Source organism: Poecilia reticulata, chromosome 21, assembly GCF_904066995.2.
Source record: "Poecilia reticulata chromosome 21, P_reticulata-male-v2, whole genome shotgun sequence".
NCBI classification, from domain to species: domain Eukaryota; kingdom Metazoa; phylum Chordata; class Actinopteri; order Cyprinodontiformes; family Poeciliidae; genus Poecilia; species Poecilia reticulata.
In genome coordinates this window covers 9123530-9150504 of record NC_088850.1, presented here as the reverse complement: position 1 = coordinate 9150504, position 26975 = coordinate 9123530, and the positions used below count along the sequence as shown (strand labels likewise).

General features: G+C 39.0%; 2 protein-coding genes across 3 annotated transcripts in view; one reads left to right on the top strand and one right to left on the bottom strand.

Annotated features, from left to right (window-relative positions):
• Nucleotides 1–17007, top strand: part of LOC103457455 (uncharacterized) — a 33056-nt gene extending 16049 nt beyond the window's left edge. For both annotated transcript variants that reach the window (XM_081602142.1, XM_081602141.1), the window contains 14 exons: nucleotides 1541–1667; nucleotides 3248–3283; nucleotides 3677–3837; nucleotides 3994–4114; nucleotides 4828–4973; nucleotides 6140–6266; nucleotides 7575–7604; nucleotides 7725–7837; nucleotides 8219–8351; nucleotides 9360–9499; nucleotides 13104–13227; nucleotides 13837–13995; nucleotides 14967–15132; nucleotides 16501–17007. In XM_081602142.1, coding sequence (XP_081458268.1) covers nucleotides 1541–1667; nucleotides 3248–3283; nucleotides 3677–3837; nucleotides 3994–4114; nucleotides 4828–4973; nucleotides 6140–6266; nucleotides 7575–7604; nucleotides 7725–7837; nucleotides 8219–8351; nucleotides 9360–9499; nucleotides 13104–13227; nucleotides 13837–13995; nucleotides 14967–15132; nucleotides 16501–16589 — 1672 coding nt within the window. In that variant the 3' untranslated portion in view covers nucleotides 16590–17007. The remainder of the gene's footprint in view (nucleotides 1–1540; nucleotides 1668–3247; nucleotides 3284–3676; nucleotides 3838–3993; nucleotides 4115–4827; nucleotides 4974–6139; nucleotides 6267–7574; nucleotides 7605–7724; nucleotides 7838–8218; nucleotides 8352–9359; nucleotides 9500–13103; nucleotides 13228–13836; nucleotides 13996–14966; nucleotides 15133–16500) is intronic.
• Nucleotides 17008–17172: 165 nt separating this feature from the next.
• On the bottom strand, nucleotides 17173–26425 carry LOC103457454 (NAD(P)H oxidoreductase RTN4IP1, mitochondrial-like). Its single transcript, XM_008397588.3, has 9 exons — nucleotides 25855–26425; nucleotides 25620–25771; nucleotides 22932–23000; nucleotides 22489–22613; nucleotides 21684–21732; nucleotides 21426–21562; nucleotides 21153–21336; nucleotides 18882–18977; nucleotides 17173–17668 (listed from the first exon to the last, which is right to left on the bottom strand). The coding sequence occupies exons 1-9, from the start codon at nucleotides 26114–26116 to the stop codon at nucleotides 17501–17503; spliced, it is 1242 nt and encodes a 413-aa protein (XP_008395810.1). The 5' UTR covers nucleotides 26117–26425; the 3' UTR covers nucleotides 17173–17500.
• Nucleotides 26426–26975: the final 550 nt, after the last annotated feature.

The following is a 26975-nucleotide window of genomic DNA, read 5'->3' as shown; positions in this document are numbered from 1 at the left end:
CATTCGAACTCTTTAGAAAGCCTGGGAATGTATGTCCTGCTGCTGCATGTCAGAAAAAAAGGGAATAGTTAAAGACTCGACGAAGAGTGAGAACCAGACAAAGGTGTCAACTTGGCAAAATGTGGGATTTTTCTTTTTTCTTTTTCCACAGAAGAGGTGTTGGCATTTAGGACATTTTGTGCCCTGCCCCAGTAGGCAATGCGTGCTATTAAACTCGTGCTTCATAGGCTGCTTTTTTTGTGGCTTTGCCTTTCGATGAAGAATTTAATCTGACTATCGTCGCAGATAAAACAAAAGCGATAGGTGTCGGAATACATCTACTTAGATAATCCTCAAAGATCTCCTTCAGCTGCTCATCCTGCATAGCTTTTCCCCTGCTTCGAGTGGAGACGAGTGTGTAGCAGATGTGGTTTTGTTCCAGCCAAATGGAGTGAAGCTATTCCTTTACTTAGCAGAACGAGGCTGGCATCGCCTCCTGGTATTACTTCCTCAGCGGTGGCTGAAGGGGATGGGTTTGTTTTTTCCTGCCAGAGGCTCACACATGGTGATCGGTATGAGGCATTGGTATTGTGCTCGAAATGCCAGAGAAAAGGGAGACAACAAAGGCTGCCCACGCTAAAAATGAAATGTGAAGAAAAGCGCTTTGAACTGCGGCGTGCCGTTCCTCTGGCATTCACTCCAAAACAAGCATCTTTTGTTTTTTGTTCAAGTTTGTTTCACTCACGTCTTACGGAGGTAAAAAAAACAAACCCTGTTAAAAAGCCTGATTTCACCATTCTTAAGTGCTGCACGCAGCAGGACGTGTTGAAGTCGTTCCTGTGAGAGAGCGTCAGCTTTGTTCTCTTAGTCGAATTGTGTAAACCGTCAACTTTTTCACATGATCACATTACAACCTAAAACATCACTGAATCATTGAAGCATATATCTTGCTGTGTGTTTGGGGTTCTTATCTTGCTGGAAGCTAAACCTTCATCCCAGATTTAAGTCTTTTGGAGCCTCGAAAAGCTCTATGTCCAGGATTGTTTTGTATTCAGCTGCATTCATCCTAACATCAGTGCTTGTTTGTGCTAAAGAAGCAGATCCCCATACCATAATGGTACTACCATGTTGGACTGTGGGGATGGTGCATTCAAGGTCATGCACAGTATCCACATTTCACTGAGTTCCCTACTGAGCTTGTGACAAACTACAGACATTGTCTTATTAAGGTCATTTTTATTATTTGTAAAACATTCTTAAAGACATTTTTTTATTATTTTTCTTTCAGTCTATCACAATAAATCCCAGTGAAATTAGCAGAACAAGATTTACGCTTATAATACTAATTATGATACTCATACTAATGATGCATATTATTGTAAGTGTGAGAACCCTTACAATAGGTGGTGGCTTATTCACTATAAGCAACCACCTACATCAGGCCATGACTTCCTGTGATTCTGAAACTACGCTGGGTGCAGCTAAGTATAACATAGAGGGACATTTAGACATAATAATAAATAAGATGGTAATGTTTGGTCTTTTGTGGATCTTCCGTCAGGTGGCTGGTGTTCACTGATCCGGGATTCGAAGGCATGATAGGCGTGCTGGAAAAAGGAGTGTATCCTGTTCCTGAGGCTTGGGGCTATTCATCACCATTTGTGGGATCTCTTAGACCACTTAAAATGGTATGTATGTATGTGTGTGTGTGTCCTCTTATGCATATAACAGTTCATTCACTACTAGTTGTCATTCTGGGAAAGGGGTTTTACGGCTATGAGAGTTAGTTATATCTTTGGTTTTGCTGAAAACTTTAATGTTTATTGTCAAATATAAGGGATTCTCAGTCTTTTGCTAACAAGTAAACTCTCAAAAAATTTAAAAGCAGTACAGCAGCAGATTGACATTTTTTTTTGTCCAAATAAAATAATAATAATAATTTAAAAAAAAAACATTCAAATTTCTTTGCACTTCATGCATGTTTCAAGGTTCAAACTGGAAAAATAAACAGTAAAGCTCCCTGAAATCAGAATGCAAGCATGGACAGATGGAGATTTCTCACAAACCATTTGTTTGCACTTCTGACAGCTTTGGAGTTATTAAACCTGTAAGATTTAAGACACAATGACCTCCATTTGTAAAAAAGAAAAAAAATCCTTTTATGTTTAAATACTTTAATTTAATTGCCAGCAGCTAGGATTGCCAACAGGAATTAGCGTCATCTGCTGGTTCTCCAGCTGAAACGTGTTTAAGGTGGCCTTGAAAATAAGCCAACTTAATCATGTCCCAGAATATTTGGCTTCAGAGAAAAATCGGAACACATCATAAAGTACCATTCTTGGTTCACTGACCTCTGACTCAGTTTCTGCAGGGCAATTTTCATAAATATTTCCCTCTGCGCTTCCCTTTTTGACCAGCACGGTCCGAATTTTCAATTTCATTTTACGTATTTAGAAGGGATGATCTACACTGGTTCCCTGTACCTGCTAACAGCATAACACTGGCACCGCCATACTTCGTAGTGGAGCAGCTACGTTCAGAGTGCTAGTTTTTCTGTTTAGGTGACGTCTTAAATTGGAGCTGCCGGGTTTTTCATAGGGGTGTCAGACTAAAATGAGCAGAGCACAAATTTACATGTGGCTTTCTAGATTTTTATTTGTATAAAACTTTGGAAACCATGTACTTTTGAGCATATAGTTTTGCAGTACTTTGTGTTGGTCTGTCACATAAAGCTATGTTAAAATGCATTAAATTGGGCAGTTTAAATCCAAAGGTTCTGAATGGGTTGTGCTAATCTCTCCTCAAGTTGCATTCAGTAAGTTGACACACAGTCATAACTTGTCTTTTCATTTTATGCAAGTCCATGGCGAAACTACTGTCTCTCGCATCATCTTGTAACTATTTGTTTCGTTTGGGGCTTACTAGAAAATGCTGCTGTGCTACAATGTCAGTGACACCATGTTAGAGAAATGCAGTGGGGAATCGTCTTTGCAAGGCTAATTAGCAGCTTGAAATGCGCTCTTTAGATTGTTGTTATTCCTTCCTCTCGCGTTTTGTTTTTCCACGTGAATCAGCTCAGGCATGTCACTTTGTACAAAGGCTTTTGCCGTGACAGGAATCAGTTCACAGACATTCTTTCTTTATTTTTATTTTTTTTTGTAATTGCTTGACACTTGTACATTTATTTCTAAAATGGCAGAATACGTTGGTTTTAATTATTGGACTTATAAAACCATATGAATAAATACATATTAATCCATTTTTCCAGGGTGGATTCAAAGTGGAGAATCCGAACGAAGTTAAGGTAAGCACACTTCGCTTCACCTTTGCCAGTTAAAAATTCAGATTGGAAGCATCCTCTGGAAGAAGCCTTCTGCTGCTGAGCTTTATGTTTTCAGAGCGAGACTTTGTGCTGTTCTATTTTTGCGCTGAGCCAAAAATAGTCACGATGTGACGGAACTTCCAATGCTGCGATTAAAAAAAAGCTGATATTTTACTTATGTGAGATGTGAGAATTAAAGCCTCTTTTCAAATCTATCCTTTTCTGCTCCTGTTCAGCTCATTGAATGCTCTGTTATATTTTGTGCTTTTGTGGGAAAATAGAAAGAAACTGACATTGCATTAAGAATATATTACACTTTAATAGCTATTTTGAACTGAGTGGTCTCGAATGCAGTCTGCCTGTGTCTTTTTGCAGGCTTTGGTGTACGAGAAGGCCGGCTTTGAGGGCACCTGCTTAGAAATAGACAGCGATGTTTTGAGCTTTTACGAGACAGAAGAAGGCCTCGCTGCAGAGGGAACAAACCTTGAAACAAAGGCACTTAAATCTGTGGGATCTTTAAAAATCATTGGAGGATTGTGAGTCATCTTCTGAAGCTTTTTCATCCTAACCTTGTGCAAGTTGAAATTGAGGTGTCATTGTCTCAGTCCTAAGCCGAGTGCATTCAGCTCTCAAACTGTTTCAACAGCAGAATCTATAAATGGAGCTGAAGTACAGATGTTTTCCTCTTCCAGCTGGGTGGGCTACAACCTGCCCGGGTTCGAGGGTCAGCAGCACATCCTGGAGGAAGGGGAGTACCTGGACTGCAGCGAATGGGGAGGCTCTGAGCTTCTGTCGCTACGACCAATAATATCTGTGAGTCCTGCACTAAATGCATTCCTCTGGCCCGTGTGTGACCACAGCAGATGGAAACATGTAATACATTGAAATAAGTGGAATTTGTCTAAAATTGACCAGTCAGATTTGTGATGCGCAACCAAGTTCTAAAGTTTTACACGCAATTATGAAGATATCAACCTCACAATAGGAATTCTGGGCATGATTTTTCCTGATTCCACAAGCCATCATGCCTATGCAGGTTAAATATTGTTACTGCAGTTTTTAATGAAAAGTCAGAGAAATTATCAGCGTCTTGAAATTCCCCAAGTTAAGTGACTTATAAATATAAGCTGTTTCCTAAGTTATGTTTTTCAATTAAAATACATATTTATATTATGGGTAACATTGTTCTACCTACAAAAATGTGGTAAAATATTTTAGCACCAGTACAAAACATTGTTTTTAGTTTCAAATAAAGCAATCAGATAATATGGGAATCTCATACTAGAATGACATGTTTTTACATGTCTAGTGTTTCAGATGGCATGAATAGTTTTTTGTGAGTAACTTGGATGACCAACACTAAATTAGTGTTTAACAGCGTGATGAAAACATTTTACTGATGGGCTTCTTAGCTAGTTTTTGTGTTGTGGTTTGTGAATAATGCAGATTTTGGCGTGCTGTGACACGTCCAGCATCTTCTTCTTATCTTTGTTCATTTGTGAATTTATTTAATTTTTTTGTGGCAGGATTTTCTATCTCCTCACCTGAAGCTGTTCACTGACAGAAACTTTGGCAAGCTTGGCGTGAACGTTAACCTCACCGTGCCTGTTGTTAACATGGACGACACGGACTACGGCATGAAGACGCAGTCTATCGAAGTCAACAGTGGCGTGTAAGTGACACTTTTTAATATATTCATCCTAGAAGTCTTTTTGCCTTTTTATCCGAGCAGCAAATGAAACTAAAAGACGCTTTTGCTGGAAACATATCTTGACGACTTAACATTCCTGCTAAATTCTAGTAACGTGCGCGCTTTTCAAAATTGTTTTTCTTCCCTTCAAGTTCATAATTAGCTGAGAGTTCCTGCAAAGCCTTGTTGATTTACTGCCATTCTTCGTGGTTCAGGTGTAGCGGCAAAAACTGCCACACCCAGGCAGACAGGTCAAGACAGAGGAACAAATTCACTAATGTTTTTTAGTTCTCCAAGCCTGCACTTCCTTGTCTATGTTTACGTTGGAGCATGCTGCCTCACACCCTGCTGCGGTGTGGGATAATTGTGAAACTCAGTTTCACACTATGTGCGGAGAAGGTGCGTGGCTCTCTGAATAAAATAAAAAAAAAAAACACACATCTATTTGTGATCTCTATTTATATGTAAGCAAGAAACATGCAGCCGTGCTATTTGGTTGTGGTCTGTGCTGTTTTTTTTTTTTTTAGAAGTAAAACAAACTGAGAGCAAATAGGGATAATGAAGAGCAGAACACGCAATGCCAACTTGCTTCCCAAGGGAGAAACTAACAAGACTGTTATTACTGCGGAGCGGAACATCGCGTCCTTCTTTACAAGGAAGAGCTCACAGTGCTGAAATTCTTGCTGCGCTGCTAGTCTGCCATTAGGCTGCACCGCCTCGCCCATGTTCTCCCGCCGTGCCTGCGAGCCTGTGATTGGTCCTGACGCGTTTGAATTTGACTTGCCTCTCATGCTATTAGTCTATGAAGGCAATACACTCCCTTGCTCAATTTTTTTAATATTTTTTTTTAATTCAAGGAACCAGATCCAAAACGATAGGACTTATGGTGATTCGCAATAAAATGCAGACATGCTACCACGTAGCATTATCTGCGCTATTAGTTTGGATTCTGTCCAAATATTGCTGCAGCATATGAGAATTACGCACGACTTGGAATCTTGTGGTGATCTTTCTCAGGAATCGTGGTCACATCAAACACTAACCTGTCACTGTAAATTAAAACAGAATGAAATTGAAAATTGTCATATCTGTCAGAGAGATCACGCTCCTCATCTGCTTTGTTTTATTTTTTCTTCCCCCCCCTTTAGCTGGGTTGTGTTTGAAGAGCCGGCCTTTTGCGGCGAGTCCTACGTCCTGGAAAAAGGCCTGTACGGGAGCCCAGAAGACTGGGGCGCGCTGCAGCACAAAGTTGGCTCAACTATGCCTGTCGTGCTGGTAAGAGCGGTGACTCACAGGAAAACCATGAAATCTCACTGTTTTTGCTTTTGGCGGAAAAGTTGCCTGGTTGTTACTCAGACGGCCCAGCGAGTGCGTCGTATTCTAGCATTCTGTCGCTATAACAGCCAATGTTTTTGTCTGGGCTGGACGGTTAGAGGAGCGTGTCTGACAAGATTTCACTTCCCCAGCTCTGACCCGCTGCATGTGACCAGTCACAACACTCATCTTTGTAACACAATCCAATAATAAGACGGAGCAGATACCGTACGTCTCGGGAGTTCTCGGGCAATTCTCCACAGAGAAAATATCTTCAGAAGCATGAGTCACCGTCAAATCAAGGACGAAAATGTGGCCTATGGAAAGGGAGCATCATCAGAATGATCAGAAAGGTGACTCATGCAGAAGCTGTTTTGGTTACAGACATGAGGATAAACGGTCACTGTTTATGCATCTGGGTTTAGTGTAGCGTCAAAAATTGAGTGAAAACAAAAAAAAAGATTCATTTACTGATTAAAGTGTTCTTCTCTAATTGTTTTATCTAAAAACAAGTTAAATCCCCAAAAATGTAAATGAAACAGGCATTCCAAAGAACCCATTTTGTCACTATGGAGGGATGGATTCATTCGATCGCAGTCAAAACACATAAAAAAATGTATACTAGAAACCCTTCAAGTTTAATGGGTTTATTGCTGCTTTCATTTCAACACATCATAAAGGAAAAACATATTAAGTGGCTGCATTCTACTGAGCTCAATGCATTTATAGACCTTGAAGTTATCAACTCCTGACTCCTTCCAATGATTTTTTTTTCCAGTTAAGCTGAGTAACTAAAACTGAGACATAGGTTATTACTAACTTTAATCAATTTCACAAACAGATATTTGCATAAAATAGAACATCCCTCCGCCTTAAAGGGTGAATCTAATCGATATTTGTAGGGGAGTCTCAGCAGATTCTGACCAGAAACTGCTTTAAAAACTGTTCCAAGAACAATAACATGAATTATTCATGAACAGGTTTGAGGAATCTTAATAAAACTGCTACACAAGGCTGCTGATTATAAATCCACCTCAACCTCCAAGGACATTGGGTCCATTTAAGCAACTGTACAAAAAGTAGATTTTTATGTCGCCCATTCGTTTCATATCGACTTTTTTTTACATAACAATCGGGGGGAAAAATGTTTGAGGATTTTTGACGCCAATTATAAAGCATAGACTGTATTTTTTTTTTAATTTTCAATTCTCTTTCCTTAGATGAGTTTTCATTTTAAATTAGTTTCATTTCTCTTTCCTTTCATTGCAGGATGATTTTGAGAACACTGCCAAGTTTAAGGTAGGCCCTGCCCACAACAATATTAGTGTGCAAACTTGTACTCTTGTCCATCTGATGTGACTTTGTGTGCAGGGACGTGACTCATTCTGGTATTGTTTTGCTTTTCTTTGTGTCCCCCAGGTGCAGCTTTTCTCTGATCCCGGTTTCCAGGGCTCTGTCCTTGTCCTGGAGGACGGTGCGCAGTGCCTGCAGGATGGTTTCTCAGTGGCTTCCTGCAAAGTCCTGGCAGGGAGGTGAGCAATCCCACACGCTGAGGGGCAAACATTTCACTGTAACTGTCTTTGAGATGTGACGGGTTGAATCAATAGTGCTTACGGACACTTTGCAACAACCTTCGAAAAGCGGAGCTTAAACGTAGAGGCGCTGTGGCTGAAAAGAAAAATCTCTGAGGCTGCTACAGCTCTGCGTTTCAGTTGTTTTCATATACGAGCTGATTAAAATACACGGCATTGCCTACAGATATTTCACTTTGCTTTTTGGCATTTGTTTATTGTACTGCTTATCAAATAAAATTAGCACAAATGCAAAAAAATGTTAAAGAAAATATGTTTTTCATTGTAATCTTCATTTTTTTCCTTTGCATTCATGTCCATGTTCATGCAAATGACCCTCAGCTGGCTGGCATTTGAAGGGCAGAACTTCACAGGGAAGATGTATGTGTTAGAGGAAGGAAGTTACCCAGATCTGAGAGCGATGGGCTGTGTCGGCGGGAGCTCATCCATCCTGTCGCTACAGACTGTTGGCTTTGTGAGTCTGTATTTTGTCGATTCTTTTAATGCCATTCCACCCACCTCTGTGTTTCGGGTTGCTTGTCCCTTTAAAGGTGCAGCGCTTTGCATTTTCTTTGTGTGCTGTGTTTCATAAATCAGTGTGTGTGAGATAAAGGCTTTCACTGATTGTGTTGCCATTAGTTTTTGGGGTGCTCTGCTCCCTGGAAACTGCTCAGGTTATTGTTAGAATAAGAAAAGTGGAAATTAGTTTTGCTGAAATTCAATGAGTTAGAAATTACCGGCTGCCTTGTTAAAATTTTTTGATATATCTGTATCTTGACTACCTACACATTTTACATGCAAAGCAGATAAGATGTAGTAATTTGAACAGAGATGTTAAAAAAATTGATTTTAGCCTGTTGATTACTACTATTTGTTTCTATGAGTGGACAAAGTGTTAGCTGTTTGTGTTGTTTCACCATTTTACACTTCCTTTATTAAGGAAATGTGAAATATGATGGAAATATGATTTCCATCGTTTTGTTATTATGTATTTGACGCTTTGGAATTTATTATGCATATGTGGTGTAATTATTTATACCATTACCACTCTTGTCCACAGTACTGGCCACCCACAATGGAATCCATCCAGCTGCCTTGTGGTTTCTAAACAAGGCAAATGTTATGTAACCCCAAGAGAGTGATTTACATATTTATGAACTTGTAAGAATCCATAAACTAAATTTAAGTTGTAAAGTATTTTGAGTTTGAACCATTTTATGTTGATTTTGTACAAAGAATTGAGCAGTTCAGTTCTTCGTCCTTGTACTCATAAAAGGTGCTGTCCAGCAACAAATAAGATACTTACATCAATTTATAAAACAGGCCTTCTTTACAAGTTTCCAGACAGCTTATTTGCCAAGAAGCACAGAGGTTTGAGTGCGGTCGGTTTCCAGGGCAACTTCTGAAACGACTCTTATTCTGAACTGCGTGACCTGCAGTTTTCCGAGTTTGTTAATGCTCCTTCTTTTGACTTTCTTGGCAGGAGTTTTCTCTGCCATCCATCACTCTGTTCGAGCGGTGCGGTTTGCGGGGGAAGAGGGTGCTGCTCACAGAAGGATCAGTCAACCTTCCGCTGGCGGGAGGATGCAGCCGAGTCCAGTCTGTGCTGGTGGAGGGAGGCATGTGAGTACATTGTAACCCCTGCTGGACTGGTGCAATCCAAATTAGATGCATATGCAATTGAAATCAGATGCGTACACCAAATAAAATGACACACACACTGTCTGAAGTTAAATCTGCGCAGACCTCTCTTGTTTTGGGTCAGTTAGAATTACCTAAATTATTTCTATTTCCTAAATGCCAGAGAACAAAGCAGGAACATTTCTATATTTTGTTGATACTTTTTTGTATTTTTCCTTGATTTCAAAAGTTCAAAAGTACATTTGGTCAGCAGCAGGGATAATTCTCTTTTAAGCCGTATGACTTGAGTCAAACCTTTTTTATAGACGTTTGTGGAAGGACGCCCCAAACACAAACATCTGAGTTAATTGGAGGCACACCTGTAGACGTATTTTAAAGTCAAAGGAAGTCAGCCAAGATATCAGGAAGGAAACTGTGCAACTGTATGAGTCTGTTTCATCCCCTGGGAACAATTTAGAGATGTTTAAAGGTGCCGCGTTCATCTGCTTAAACAGTTATATGCAAGTATAGACATGGGAATGCACAACCAATGTACTGCTCAGAAAGGAGAAGGGCTCTCTGTCCAGGAGATGTCCGAAATGTGCAGCTTTACCTCAGAATAAAAGCCAAAGACCTTGTCTAGATTCTGGCTGAAGCTAGTAAATAGTGTTGTTATTAGGCCTGTCGCGATAAACGATAAATCAATTAATCACACAATAAATCAAACCTATCAACCTCATTTTAATTATCGGCTTTATCGTCTCTTCATGCCGTTTTTTCTTTCTGTTGATGACACTGAATGAAAAAAGGCTAAACTCCGGTGCTCTCCACTGACCCTCCCACTGACCCTCCCATCCTATTTCCTTACTGTAATGCCCAGCACACACTAAAAGAGTTGTCGGCCCATTTTCTAAACCTGAGAGACACATTAGCGACAGAAATCCTAGGTATAATGGTTCGATCAGGTTTGATCATGCCGTGTGGTGTCCAGCCACATGGGCACAAAATAATGGCTACAAGTCCAGTTAACTAATTTTAAAACCAGGCATTAATCAATGCTTTACTAGGATCTACCTGTGATGCATGTGGCTAGAGTCAGCGTAAAGTCCTGACTGAATGAAAATCATTGTAACCTATTTATGTCACGTTAACGAAGAGCAGCTGAAACTTACCGGGTTTATCAACTGCGGTAGCAATTTGGCTCCTACTCCTCCCCTTGTCATTTCTATATTCTTTACACGATATGTTGAATAAATATTAATGTTGTTTCCACATATCATCTCCAATGTCCACTGGATTTTGGGTAGATCGGGTAGATCAGCCAACGATCTAAGATTGTCATAAGGGGAAAATAGGGGCAAAAAATTGTGTAGTGTGAACTATTGCATTAGGTAGTGGGTTGTGCCCATCTTCTCTATTTAAATTTAGTGATTACTGAAGGGCAATATAGGATACAGACTTCATAATCTGCACTCTTGGATGAATGCAGTGTTTATTTCCACTTTGAATTTATGTTGTTTAGTTTTTATTCAAGTACATTTTTTGTTAATGGAGACTGAGAATCCATTTTATTTTTGTTTTTTGGTTGTTTTGTTTATTTAGTTTATCAGTTCCAGTGTTATGTGTTCTTTTGAAAATAAAGTGTATCTATCTATGGCAGGAAATTGCATGCATTATTAGTCATTTCCATTAAATCAGTGTCAAAACGTCTTGAAACAATATTATCGTTTATCACAATAATTTTTTAGACAATTAATCGCTCAGCAAAATTTGTTATTGTGACAGGCCTAGTTGTTATCCACAGTCAAATTGTTCTGTACCGAAATGGGCTCAAAAGGATCTTCCAAACGGACAAAAACTGGACAACAAAGTTAATGTTTGGTGTGGCCGTCACAAAGTTCTGATCTCAGTGGTATGGAAAAGTTGTGCGAAGATCTGAAAAGATGTGTGCGAGTGCATCTTTTTCTAAGGAAATAAAAGATGTCGCAGTGAACGTCATGTTAATTTTTGCATTTGGTTGTAACTGTTTTTAATTGTAACACATCTACTTACAAAAACCAACTCCATCTCGTTTCTTGTTTAATTGTCTTATCAGCAATGTTTCGACAAGTTAGCCACAGACATGGCCTGACCTGGTCCATTTTGTGCATGTTTCTATTCTCTAAGCTCTCCTAACAAAGTCAAAAACCTTTTTTTCCCCCATAAACTAAGTCTAATCTACTTGTTTTTAACGTTGTTGATCGAAGACATTTAAGCTCCCAAATTTCTAGTATTTTGGATTCCTCCATCACACTTTTTCATTTTTCATTTGAAAAGATAAAAGGATGCTGAAGAACAAAGCTCTGGCTGAGTGGGCATGACATGACTCTGCAGAATGAAAGGCAGGTAGCCAGCTGTCAGCAGGCAGTGACTGACAGGCTCACGCATGGCTTGTGTTTCTGCTGCAGATCAGACCTACTGTTCTGTCAAAGTAATTTATTCTGCAACGGAAGGCATGAAACAGAGAGCTATTTTTTATTTTCACTGAAAAAATAAAATAAAATCAGTCTTTGCTCTGCTGGTTCTTAGAAGTGCTGTTTAAGAGTGCTGTTTCTAAATGTACCATTTATGGTGGTTTTGAAGCTTCTAGCTTCCATGGTAATTAGCTGTGTGACAAACCGCTGCCTTCGAGTCTGTTAAAAAAATGGATGAACTTTAGCAGACAAACCAAGGAACCCAAAAATAAATCTAATTGATTTTCGGTGATGAAACAAACAAGCTGAAAGGTTGACAACCTAAAAAAAAGAGAAAGGAAAAAAAAAAGCCTGGCTTTGTTCTCCTTTAAAAACAGGGGCTGTTTTTAAATATGCTTAAGAGAGAAACTCAAAGTCTCTTATCGCGACAGAGGGAACATGACCTACTTGTGTAAATGACTGGGCGTGAAATGGCATTTGGAGATGTTCATCCGATTTCAAATCCAGAGTGCTGCCTCAGCACATCTCACAGTCCCACCGCTGACATGTAGATGAATGATGGAAACCTGCTGCCGATGTGTCAGATTTAGACTGCAGGTGTGAGTCCCGCTGAGGAAATAAAGAGCTCGCAGTGGAGTGGCTTATTCCCACTGCAGAGCAAACATCAGGATTACCTCAGAACCTTTTAAAAGATTATCTTAGAGAGGTTGGCATTCTCTCATTTTATCAGTCATTCACAGATCAAATATTTTTAAAAAATGATTGGCTTCAATCCATGAAATGAATCATAACCAACAAAACTGATTATTTTCATACTATAAAACACACAAGGGAATGTCCAGTACTGTAGTTTTATTTATATATATATATATATATATATATATATATATATATATATATATATATATATATATATATATATATATTATAAGTCTGATAAAGATTAAAAACATATTTTCAGATGCATAAGTGCAGTTTGTCTTTTTCTCCTTTATGTGTTGCAGTCTTGAGAATAAGCAGTTATTCAAAGGCATGTATATGGAGATACAAGAAGAAAAAAAATCAGCCATTTTCATCTTGAAGTGATATTTACCTATGTGGGTTTGCTGTAATCATACAAGACGTAAGATTTGTCTTTTTTTTTCTTGCATCAGGTGGATATTATACGAGGGAATCAACTACAGGGGTGGCCAGATTTTACTGAAACCTGGCGAGGTTCCCGACTGGCGGAAGTTCAGCAGCTGGCAGAAAATTGGATCTCTTCGCCCTCTTCTACAGGTTTGCTCCTCCCTGTGTCATAACTAGCGTAGTTCAAAGCTTGTACTTAATGTCAACTTCTAAAGATTGCTTGCATACATATGTAGCAGACACATCTGTTCCTGGCACCCATTTTATTTGGAGATTCACCATAGAGATTGGAATCACCAAACTGCTGATCAGATACTGAAAAATCTATTTTTTAAGTAAATGTATCAAAGCTAAAGGTTCCTGGCATTCTTGTTTTATAAACACATCCGCCAGCAGCGTGTGCTTTGAGGGACTGTTAGTTTAATAAAAATCAGATCAGGGTTATAGTTGAATCTGATGCTTTGAAACAGAAACGAGGGTGAACTTGTCATTTGCTACATTTACTGTTGAAGTCACAACTTCTTTTAAAGAACCAGCAGCACATTTATTCAGCTTTTTGTCGTTTTGCTCCTTGCTAAAAAGAACGTCAAAAAAAATTGGCTGGGAAAAACCCGACTGATGAATCTTTACTTTGATTTGTTACCACTTTTAAAACCTAACTCAGAACGAAAGGGGGGAAAAAAAACACTTTTAATCCAATAGCAAATGTCATTTAACCTCTGATCTTCACAGCTTAAATGTCTTTCCTTGTGTGCGCAGAAGCAAGTGTACTTCCGTTTAAGAAACCGGCAGACGGGTCTAATAATGTCAGTGACTGGTGATTTGGATGACGTCAAACTTCTGCGGATACAAGAAACTGAAGAGACGGACGGCGTGGAGCAGATATGGTCCTACCAGAACGGACATTTACACTGCAAGGTACAAGCTGGTCATAGTTATATTGGTAATTTCAAAGGTATGCATTGTTCCTAAAGGGTTTCTACACGTTCCAAAAAAAAAAAAAAAAAAATGTATTGCACTATCTCCCAGATCTGAATAAGCATGGAAAAGAAAATAGAGCATAAAAATTCAATCTGCATTCAGCATGTTGGTGTAAGTTCTTATGTTGTCCCTCTTGACAGACTTATCTATCTATCCATCCATCCATAAGGATTTAAAGCTTGAGCTCAAAAGAATATGACCAAAAAAAAAAATTGCCCTGGACGTTTGAGTCTAAGACGGTGTGTAGCTTTCGTCAGGTAAATGTGCAGGAACCCTGAGGCTGGGACAATTTTCAGCAACTTTGAAAAATTAAACTAACGTACCAAGATTAGGCAAATTCTTTGGACCGGAAGGACCATTATTGAGTTTAATCCTGGAGTAAATGGAAATTAATTTGGACATTCAATCGTTTTCAAGACATAATTAAGAGAGATGTGCGCATCAGGCGCACAAATCACTCACATATTCTTTGAGGTCTGACTCGATGATTGTGATTTTAATTAAATTTAATTAAAAGTGACAAAGAAATGGCTGTAAAAAGAGTTGTTCAGATTCTATTGACTCAGCAGCTTTGAGCCCAACAGAAACTGAAGGATTATTTCCTTTTATGCATTGACTCACATGTTCCTAACCTTTATTGGATTTTTCTGAACTAAAATGAAAGGGCATGCTGTTTGCTGGCGTGCTTCCAGACCTGATAACGTGGAAGTTTTCAAGTTTGATGTCTTGCATAACAGAAAAACGTAATAAACTTCTTAATATCTGACCGGCTGCTCGCTGGTCAAAGCTGATTGAAGACAAATTGTGAGATTTTGATCACTTTCCAGATAACTGGTGCACCAAAATATTGCTCTTCTGTACTAATAAAAGATGTTTGCTTCTGTTTCTTTCTAATTACCTGCGTCCAGCTCTTGGAGGAGTGCTGCCTGAGTCCAAGTGGCAGTGTCACGATTGCTGGAAGCCGAGTCGGTCTCGCGCCGCCGGAGCTCAACAACCAAATCCACGTCTGGAGCATCACCCCTGAAGGCTTCGTCCGCTACAGCCCCAAGGCTGATCTGGTCCTGGAAGTCAAAGGTGAGCCTCCAAGCCTGACATGTGACTCTTGAATCTGAAAAGATAGGTAGTCCAAGTTATTTATCTTACACGTCTAAAAAGGTCAAATGTCACCACTGGAGAATATTTCTTATGAAAATGTTTTATTTTTTCTTCTAAAATAAGAAATAATCTCCAGTATAGAGCTTTGATAAAATACTTTTACCCCTTTTAACTTTTTTTTTTTTTTTTTTTGCATTTTCACAGATTTCAGTTGAACATTTTGATGCTAATTTATGCAATAGACAAATACAAAGTGGTTCATCACTATGAAGTGGAAGATTAATAAAGCTATACTTACAATGAGACACACGGCTGTACTATAAATACTATAAATCAGAGGTTTGTTAGGGAAGATTATTTAACAAACAGGAACAGGTCATTGCTCAGTCCATCATATTGTCACCTTCCAAAAATAAAGGCCAAAGTCATTTTTTGCCAAAGGGGATTTTGGCAAACAACAACAAAAAAACACTTTGGGAAAAATGTGAAAATGGATGGCTACACTGCCTCATTAGCATATAGTCTGCCTCTACATAGTTTTGCTAATGAGCTAATATTGGAGCTAGGTATGCTGAAGCAGGGTATGCCCTTGAGGAATGCAGTTTGAAGTCACTGCCTTACAGGGGAAAATGCTAATGGCATCAAATTTTTTAAATGTTTTTAGCATTAGTGGCCTTTATTGGACTGTAAACTGGCAGGAAACAGTGAGGAGAGAGCGAGAAGGAAGACAAATGGCTGCATGTCGAACCCAGAACAACCACAAGGACTGGAGCTTCAGCACATGCTCTACCTTTTCCTTCCACTTCACATTAGCGCTATACTTTGTAATGGTCAGTCATTCAAAATCCCATTTAAAGAAGACGTTAAAGTTTGTGTTTGTAAAGCAGGGCAAGAATAAGAAATTGCAAAAAAGTTAAATTGGTTCATTTTCAAGGAACAGTATTAGACAAATAACCAATAATTTCAGGTTGAAACTTAACTACTGTATCCATCACTCTTCATAATAATGCAATAATGTTCCTTAATGTTGTCTGTGCTTTTACAATTTTCTTTTGGACGCATTATGCTGGAAAGAAAATTGAACAATTGGCACTCTATTACTTATCTTTCCCCTCAAAAAAAGCTGTTCATTAGTGACACCTTGTGGACTAAGCACTGAAATTGTGAATGAACTTTTCTTTAATATGCTAACTTATTGAATGTTACTGTTTGTTATAAAATATATAATTTGGAGCATGAATTCTTTCTTAAATAGTTACATTGATAATTTATATGCCTTCATGATTTAAAAAGCAAATAAACGCTTAATTATCTGGATACTAACTGACCATGTGTTTTGCATTTCAGGTGGACATCACTACGATAAAAACCAAGTGATTCTCAACACACTTGACAAACATAAACTACAGCAGAGATGGCACGTGGAGGTCATTTAAACGGCCTTGTTGAACTAATTCCTCATTATAAGAAGAACTTTGTTGGAGGCCAGAAAGGGCATTTGGCTTCAGAGCTGCGCAACCTTTCGATGAGGTCAATGCGGAGAGTAAATTTTCTAGGAATGTATTATTACCCATTAAGCATATATTAAGTAGGAACTTGAAAATACTTTGAGTTTTTTAAACCTACATAAATGTTTCTTTTAGGTTTGTGTAAATTTTTCCATTTGATAAGTCCGTTTCTCTGATAAGTTAAACAGTGTTACCACTCTTTGTCCCTTTGTAAGTAACAGCGCGCCGCTGTGTCCTGCCTTACAATCCAGCTGCATAAAATACAAGCAATAATCACCTGTCTTTTGTTTTACCAGAATTATTAAAGCTGTAAAACTTATTTTTGTCAATAAATGTCTTAAATATATTGCATATGCATCACTATTTTATAAATGTAGAAAGGATTGATTTCATGAGAATTTGTTTTTCTCAAAAAAAAAAAATTAATAAAAATTCTGTTCAGATAATGTAAACATGCAACATGCAATACATGGTTATGTTATTCCAGCAAGAAAACACAAGAGAGAACAAACAAATTCAAGTCTTTTACTGAGAAACCTTTAAAGATGATTAAACCAAATTCCATGTTATATATATATATATATATATAACTTTTAAATGTCACCATTTTAAATGTACTTTAATTTCAATAAAGCATGAACACAACATAAATTAAACACCGTTCATAAATATAAAATGGCGCAGAAAGGTGAGCGCTGTAAGAAAAACATCATTTGGCTTTCTCCCTTCTCTTCCATTCGTGACCTTTTCCATTTGGAGTTCACAGTCTGTTGCTGTGAATTGTAGCACTGTGAAAGGTCAAAGAAGCGCACGAGGGATTCTCTTAGCAATTTTCATCTTCAATTTTGCTGCAGTGTCGTTTCTTGCACTTTTTGCTCAGACTCCGTGTACTCGGCGTCTTCAGCCACCTCGACGACAGTCTTCCCCCTGGCGTGGCCCTGCTCCAGCTTCTGGAACGCTTGAGGCACCTGGCTAAACGGAAACTGGGCCTCCACAACCGGCAGGATCTGGAACCAACGAAAAATTCAGAAGCTGAAAGTAGAATCGATTCAGTAGGTGCTGGGTGAAAAATTATGAACCTGTCTAGAGCTGCAGTGGGCTTTTTTTTTTTTTCATTCAAATGCTTCATGAGGGAGTTTCCCTGCCTTCTGATCCTGCACTTTTTGACTGAAGTTGCTCTGTTCTATTTTGTGGATTCAGGATAAAATGAGCCAGTACTGAACACATTCATCTCTCCCGCTGCAAAACAATAACTATATCCACAAACTGCAGTGCAGTAAGACAAGGTCTTAAAATTATATTTCATAGCAGAAAAATAATCTCACACAAAAAAGTGCACCCATCAATTTGATCACATGTACAGTCCTAGATGTAGCCTTTTGGACGGAGATTTGCTTTAAAAGTCAAAAGTGATGAGCTGATGTTTTGTTTTGCTTTACAAAATATTAGAAATAAAAGTTTGTTTTTTTAATCTTTTTCACACCGACAGGCTTTGGAAATGGAAATACAAGTACACACGTGCGATTTATTTAATTCAGGGCTGAAAATAAACATAATCTCTGCTTTAGCAGAGCCAAATGTGAGGGAGAGGTTAAGAATGTGATGAGGCTGGACAATCCTCTGCTAGTCCGGCACAGGCAGCTCAGCTTGTTATTCTGGTCAGCAGCTCTTGTCTTTAACAATGAATGGAGGGCGCAATGGCGTCACTACAGACCAGAGAGTGGATGTGTGTGTGTGAGTGAGTGAGTGGGGGTTTTGTCATTTGTGTGTGTGTGCTTGTTCCCCAGCTTCCAGCCACTGGTCAGAGTGTAAGGCAAGCTGTAAGCCCCCCAGGACAAAAGGACAGAGGGTCCACAAGCCTCGGCGACTGGCTGCTCAGCACTGTTTTAAAATCCATTCACAGTTTCCTGGCGCCCGACTCGCATTGCCACCCCCCCAGCAGCGCACGCCGCCAGCCAAACCAAGCGAGGCACTACGGGAGTTTGATTCTCGCTCATTTACAGAGCCGCGGGGAAGCGTTGAATACAGGCATGTAGGGAATCCCCGGCATGTTTGTTATTTCTGCTCTCCATGATCTCCATCGCAGCATGAGGTCCACACTGTCGGGCTGCGGCTGCTGTGCAAATCAGGCAATTTCTAACTCTGCTACTCTGTCAGCACCCGCAGCTCTGAATGTCAGCTTCGCATGATATGAATATTAAAGCAGCACTGAGGCAGTACCTTCCCTGCGTCCACCAGCCGGCTGACTTCATCCAAGGTGGGACCGTCGGGAGCGTAAAATGCCCACCTGTAGAAAACTCCGCTGGAGGCTATGTTCTAGGAGGCAAAACAGAGCGAAGGCAAAAATGAGAAATAAAACAATCAGGACAACTGATGAAACGGTTCGTTGGCATTTCTAATAAGAAACATTGCATTGAATAGTCTCTATCAATGTCCATATTATTTTAGGAAGTCAAATTTTTGCTTTTTGTGTGTCTAAGAAGATCTATATCCAATAAATGTGTTTCGAAGCAAGACAGTGATCCGATTTTTACTGATTTTATTGGTGACCTGAAGTCATTGCCTCCAAAACAAGTTATACAAGCTAAACTCGTGTAGAAAGAACGTTTGCACTCTGCTGCATGGCTGATAGTGAGCCTTCTTAATTAAACTTTGTTACATTACACCACAACTTTTAATGTACTTTACAGGATTTTCGGTGATAGACCGAAATAGAAATAGTTTAAGAAAAAAGTAAAAATATATTTTACAAAACATCTGAGAAGTGTGGCGTGTCCCTTTAAGTCAACAGAACCACCTTTCTCTGTCGTTACTGCATCACGTCTCTACTCCGTTTGGTTGTTCTTGGGATAATACCTCAAGGTCAGTCAGATTGGACAGAGGGTCTGTGAATAGCAACAGTCTTGCTATACTGCTACAGATTCTTAATTCCAGTTTGGTCTAGACTTTGACTGGTCCATTCTAACATCATTCGGTCACGGTCTTGGTAGAGGGTGTACCTCCATCCTTAGTCTAAACTCTTCTTCAGTATTACCATGTATTTTGTTTCATCCATCTTCCATAGAACTCTAACAAGCTTCCCACCACACAGTTCAGGTTTGATGGGCCGTTATAGTTTTGGGCCATTAAAAGCTTGCGATACTCTTTTACAACCCCTTTTTTAATGTCCTCACAACATTATCTCTGACTTGTTTACAGTGGTTATTAGCATCCATGACACATTTTTTTGCTACGAACCTCCACAGAACAGCTGGATTTATACTGAGATTGAATTACACTTTTAAAGACTGGATACACTGGATTTTATCGAGGGCTATCAAAGTAAAGAGGGCTAATTTCACAATGGAGAGCACACATTTCAGATTTTTATTTGTAAAAATGTTTTTATCTATAAAGCTCATTGATGTTTGTGGATGTAACATAGAAACAGTTCAAGGTGCAAGTATATATATATATTTTTTTCAAAGCTTTATATGACATTCAAGGGATGTTTTTAACACTTCTCTAACATCTGCAGCAGTGGACCCTGACTGATTCTTGACATCTTGAGTTTATAACAAGCTGATGAGGTAAATAAATTATTTAAGAGCAGCAATCCATCTAAAAGATGCAGGACACCAATCACCTAAAGACTGGAATAAGATCCGGCCGATCTAGAAAACATACATGGTTCCTGCTTTGTGCACATTGACCACTAGAGGGCTCAGTTGGGCTATGAACGCCCTGATGTGACGAGATGAAAGCTAGATGGTGGTGGTGAGGCCGCTGCAGCTGAGCCCCACCTAACTGACCAGCTGGCTGCTCTTATGGACAAAAGGCCTCGAAGGCTTGGCAAGACATGTTGTAATGCTGGTATTTGCTGGTGGGGAGAGTCAGTCAGTCGGCTGTAATCTGAACAAATACCAAATACTGCTGCGTCAGCGGCAAAAACGCGCACACGCACACACCAATCAAGTCGAATCTCCTCGCATGCACAGACTCACTAGCAGCCAGCCAGCCAGCCCCACCGCGGCCAGCTGTGCCGTCATCGCTGCCTTCACTGGACCAGGCCGACTTGACTCAGTCCCTACAGCTGCTCCACCCTGTCCTGTGTGATTCATGCATCGCAGTCATGAAATGTTCAAACTTTACTACTTTACCATATTAGAAGATCAAAGTCTGAAATTCTTACTCCAAGTCTGATTTCCTGCTAAAGTCTGAAAGGCAGCCAATGAAGCCTGGTCATGTGACGACACGATTTCTCCCTCCCTGTCGTACCAGAACTTCAACTAATCTGATCAACTGAATGGAAGTAAAATGTAGAGGGAGCTTCAGGTGTCTGAACAGGCGTGCACTCCCAGCTAAACTTTCTTGTAACGCCGTTGAGCATTAAACACGACACCTTTGTTCAGGAATCCCCACCCAAACTGATGGATTCATGGCAAACACAGACTCGTGTGCATTTAGAGGCGATAACTTGTGCACAGAATCATTCAAGTGATTCATGTTTACCTGAAAGGCTTTGTTGTGCAGGGTCAGCCCAGCGTGAAGTGATCCATCCAACAGCCCCATGGAGTCGGTGTTGAGGAGTAAAGGCGACACCAGCGTTACATACTTCGCCCCTGACCAGGGCTTCAACAGGCGCGTGGCCCACTCCTCCGTATCTCCTCCCACATTGTCCAAAATAACGTCAAACCTAAAGGTACAGCCGCAAGCTGTTCAATTTAACAAAATCTTATTGAAAGATGGGTTAAAATATGTTTTCGTCAAAGCATATCTGTTCACCTCTCCATCATTTCCAGTTGTTCAGCCACATCTCCTGCAGTGTAGTCAACTGCCTCATCGGCTCCGAGGCCTCTGACGAGGCCTTCGGCGTTCTGAGAGCAGGTAACGGTCACATGGGCACCCCAAGCTTTTAATAACTGGATTAAAAAAAAAATACAGATGTAAACTGGCAGCAAGAAGTTTTTCTCTTGCTTATGAGAAAAACATTTGGTTAATGAGTCAAATGTTCCAGCAACAACAGAAAATGAATTCGAGTACTTGAATTGAGAACGTTCCGACACCTCCGGATGCTCCAGTGATCAAAACTCTGAAGAGGAACATTAAAAAAAAAAAAAAAACCCAGGTTATTTACCGTGTTACTCATTTAAGCAATGCTGTCAACAGAAACCGCATCATCATGGGGTACAAAGGAAATTGTAGGACTGGAAGATATGACCTAATGCCTTGAAATTGTTTCGCAATAATTGCTGCTGTTTTTCACACATGTTCCAAGTTAAAACCACAAAAACAAACAAATTTGAAAGTTTTTTATTTTTATTTTTTATTTTTTTAGATTCCACATAACCAAAGTACACGGTCACATTAAACATAAGACCCAGCTTATGTTTAATTTAATCTCGGTAAAAAGTTGTGGAGAAATCTACCACTGCGCATCACCCTGAGCACACCATCCCCACAGTGAAACAAAGTAGTGGCAGCATCCTCCTGTGGGAATAGTTTTCTTCACAAAAGCTTGTTGTGAAGAGGAGTAAAGATAATAATAATTACCCAATTCTGGTTAAATAATCTTAATTATCTTATCTACTTTACTGAAGGAATCCCTGTCTGAAGACGGTTAAGATGTTAATACTTTTATAAGGCAGTACTTGGTTCATAAATTAAGTCTTCTGTTTATTACTGTGATGACGAAAAGAGGACGAAGAGCTACAGTTATTTTAACACACAAACTTACAGAAATGACTCCTTCCTCATCAGGCATAACTTACATTTTCTGTAAATAATAATAAAAAAAATACAGCTTCTGAAAGGTGAAAAGTTTATCCAAGGTCATGCTGCTTCTTGCCTTTTATTCAAGGAGCTTTCCCTGCAAAGACCGCCTGCATACACAAGCGCAGAGAAGGCCGTGTTGGCTACATAGGGGATGGATGCAGCCTCTATGTGGCTCAGTGATTTTGGCTTGCAGGAAACCTGCAACAAAACAAACAAAAACAGTCGCAACAAGCCTAAAAGAGCTGCGACAAAAGCAAGGCGCTACAGAATGAGAGAAACACAACACAGAAAGAAAACAGGCCAAATTATGTGTCCGCAATTATGCTGCCGCAACAGCTACTGCCACCAAACAAACCCAATCCTAATTGCTTACACAGCAGGGCTGCGTAACGCACAATCACTTGGAAGTAATATTTTCTACAGTACGTTTTTATATTTGCCATGAAAAGCAGACAATTACTTCTAATTAATCTTAAACGCATGCACCGATGTTACACAACAGCCTCTATGTCTCACCTCGTACTCTGTCAGAGTCACATATTCTGCCAGGCTGCCTTGTTTCCACGGTGGAATAGCAGCCCACACCTAGAGGACCAACATGACATTTAACAAGGTGAACACAGCTGAAATTATCCGCCCACTCATGGTGTCTTAGTCTGCCTAATCAGCCATCCAGGAGAAGACGGTTCCTGCCGTTTATCATAATTAACTTGCTTTAAAGGATATTTTTAAACGGGCGGCTCACTGCTGCGAACAGTATGTTGCTGGAAATCTCCATGTGTCCCTCTGTTCCTTAATCATGCTCACATGAAGACGAATTCGCAAAATTGCATTTCGGCCTACAGGAAGACACTAATGTGGACATGTGGGAGACAACATAGTAGGCGTCCGTAATTATTATGAGTCACCTTAATGTAAGAACCGACCAAAGAGAATCTTTTAGTTCCAAGAAAGGACCATGAATAATAATAGGGTAACCTGCGTAACATCAGAGGGTTTGATTATGTATTATAATTCTTGCCGTTTAATGGGGGTGAGATAAAATGGCTCTCATCGGTTTTGGCTGTGTCAACATTACATTAAAGCCACGTACGTCACTGGTTCCAAATGTGTGTGAATGACTGAGAAAATAAAGAAAAAAACTACAAATGACTGATGTATATTTTTGTTTTTGTCATTTTTTTTATACTGATCAGCTCACAGTCTGCCCACATGGACAAGCCTAATGGCTTCTGGAGAAAAGCTTTAAGGTCAGATTATTTAAAGATCAAATTTTCTGGCCACATTGGTAGGCAGAATGTATGACTTTTAGAATTTAAAAACACTGTATGAACTGTAAGGCAGGATGCTGGTGAGGCTAGTGGTGAAAACTGGGGCACTGTACAATGATAAAGGAATATTAAAAAAAAAAGGGCAATCTCTTAATTCCCCAACTGAATCTCAAATCGAGAAAGAGACTGATGGATTTCCAACATAATTATCTATTATCTATGCTTTATTTATTTCAAAATAAGTTTTGGAATAGATAAAGCAGGTTAGCATTAAGGTTTTGGAAACTGCTGATCTCAACCACGCTGAAAATCTGTGGACTATTCCTCAAATTAAGAATTACTCCAACAGCTTGATTGTTACAAAAACTGTAGGTTGAGGTGCCCATTGGTGTCACCGTCTAAAGAAAAGTGTACTATTCTGTGGTGGGCTTTGTTGCTGAATATAACTGAAGAATATTCAGGGTTTCTCAAAATTACTGTATAAACATTCCAACCCTTTTTTTATTATTTAAATCTCCAGAATTTTCTTTTGAGCTTAGCCCATTTTCAAATATTAAACCTGAAGTCTCATTATAAATGTATGGCTGAGATTTCTTTATTAAGACCTTCAAAAACAAAAGGTAGAAAAGAAAACAGAGAAGGAAGACTAGATCAGGGTTTGCACCTCTGGCTCTTAATAATTTTTGGCTAAAAATGATAAAAAATAAATAGATAAAATCAAGTACCGGTACCGTTTTGAAGAGAGATATAATAACAAATGTAGGTTTTAGCAGTTGTCCATTTTTTTATGGAATAACTCCACAGAATTTCCACAACAGAATAAAGGTACCAGTACGTTTTTTTTAGAGCCATCATTCTTGTCAGTAAGCTGGAAACTGAGACTTTCATTTTTTATACATAGTTTCCCACAGATATGAACATCCCATAAAACAAAAATGTATCCATCTTCTCTGTTCAAAAGTTTTATGTTGTTCTTCATTTTAAAGCCTAAAAATCTAAATAAAATAGTGGTTCCATCATAGCTTTTTAATAGAAATGTAACATTATGCAACATGCATGTAACATTACATGGCTAATTCCAGGTACAAAACTTGGATGGATTAATAATGGATTAACATTTTTTTAATAATGGATTTTTTTTTTGTTGTCTTTTTCAGATCTCATTTAAGAATTCAATCTTCTTTGGTAAAAGTCAAACATCAATTATGCCAAATTTTCTAAATTAGGAAAAGAAATTGCTGTCCTTTTCTGACTTTTACTTCCTTTAAAGCCATAGTTTGCAGATAAATGACAAAATATTACAATAGTCTCACTGCACAAATGCATGTACTGGGAGAAGAGTACAAATAAATTCCACATTTTAGTATTTAAAATAAGCATGTACAGAGTGACAACAAAACAACAAATTAATGCTGTGAAGAGGTAACAGAAAAGGTATACTGAATAAATTATAAAACCATTTCTGACAACTACTGGTGTCAGAAATTGACACCGGTATCATGATCTGAAGTTGCTTTTCCTCCCAGATGTAACTGTTTTTTGCAAAAATGAATAAAACTATGTATACTATCAAACAGTAGTGCATTTTCAGACTAAATTTTTTATGTCTGCTCAGAGAGCAGAGGGATTGAACTTTCTAACATCACAGGTACAACCAGTCATAGAATCACTACGTCAGGACAAAAAAAAATTTAAAATTAAGTTTGAGCAAATCATAACCAAATGCAGAACATCTGACAGAAAATATGTGGAGTCACAAATGAAGAGGGCTGTGGATAAGAAAGTTTCCAACAGTTTGAGAAACTTGGAGAACTTCTGTAAGGTAGGAAATATTGGGAAATGAAGGGCTGGGTGGTACAGTATGAAACAAAGAATGGGGTGCTTTGTGTATATTCCTCATTTTTCTAAGACAGATTTGTATTGAAGTGCTTACCTCATCTCCTGGAGCAAAGTGGGTCACCCCAGACCCACAGTCCACTACTACACCTGACAGGTCACGACCAAGAATGAGTGGAAACTCACTGAAGCCGTTAACCACAGACAACGGATCCCTCCTTAAGTTAAGCAATGTAGCCCCGTAGCCCCCTAGAGAGGAAAAATTTGCAAAGCATATTCATTTAAATAATTATATCTTGTATTATTGCTGATAATGCCAGAATAGCACTTACCCCTCATATTCAGATCCAGAGGGTTGAGACTGGCCGCACTGACGTTTATCATCACATCATGTGCAAAATTGACAGTCGGGATAGGGATTTCTTCTGTGTGCCTCAAAACTCCACTAGAGCCATACTGATCAATGACCCAGGCTGACATGCTCTGCAGCCTTGAAGGTGAACTGCAGACATTTCTGCAGCCAGTCCGGGCTAATGTTTTGCTCCAGCCTGCAGCCTTCCCATTGAACAAACACAGAAGCCTGACTGATGCCATAACTCTGATACAGCGCTTTTAAACCCACGACCAGCGAAGGTCAGCTTTAAAAATATGTAATTTGGTGCCAAGCTAGCTAATTACTGGACGGAGCTACAAGGCTAATGTCAGCATGTTCAACTGGTTGCCGCGAAACATGCATGCCTTAAGGTTTATAACAGACTAACTACATCGGTGACATTCCACCTGTGTGGTACTGCTGTTCTACATTTTAATAAATATAAACTACTGAGCACAAACCTGCAGAAACAACGCCTCCATCTACAGCACAAGTTATCAAACAAGCTAACCTCTGAACTCAAGGAGGTAGCCAATCAGATAGTAGTAAACATAGACTCTGTCCAATAGTGTGGAAGAATTGGTTGTGACGTACTACGTTTTGGTTCGTGTTTCCGTCACATTTTTATGATGTGGATTATTTCACTTCTGATTGTTTCTATTCGCATGTTAGTTTTAGTTGTGTAGCTCAGAAATAAGTACACGTCGAAGATGAATGAATACATAAATAACTAAATAAATCTGTGAAACGAAATAGACATAAACTCAGAAAATAAAGACAAGTTAGAGTTTATTGAGATATACATTTTTAAAGTCTGTTTAAATAATTGTAGATTTACTAATGATGATCAACCTAAATGAAAACAAATGCCAGTTAGAAGAAAGTGGTTTCAGTTGGCATTTCTCAACAAAACACAAAAACGCAAAAACACAAATTAAAAATTAAAAATTTTCAGCAAAAAAGTGAACAAAGAAAAGGAAGCCTAAACTAAATCCTTGAGATACCCGGCAAATAAGTGGGGGACATATTCCATATTTATAATTTTGTTTATATATATATATATACATCCCTCCGTTCAGT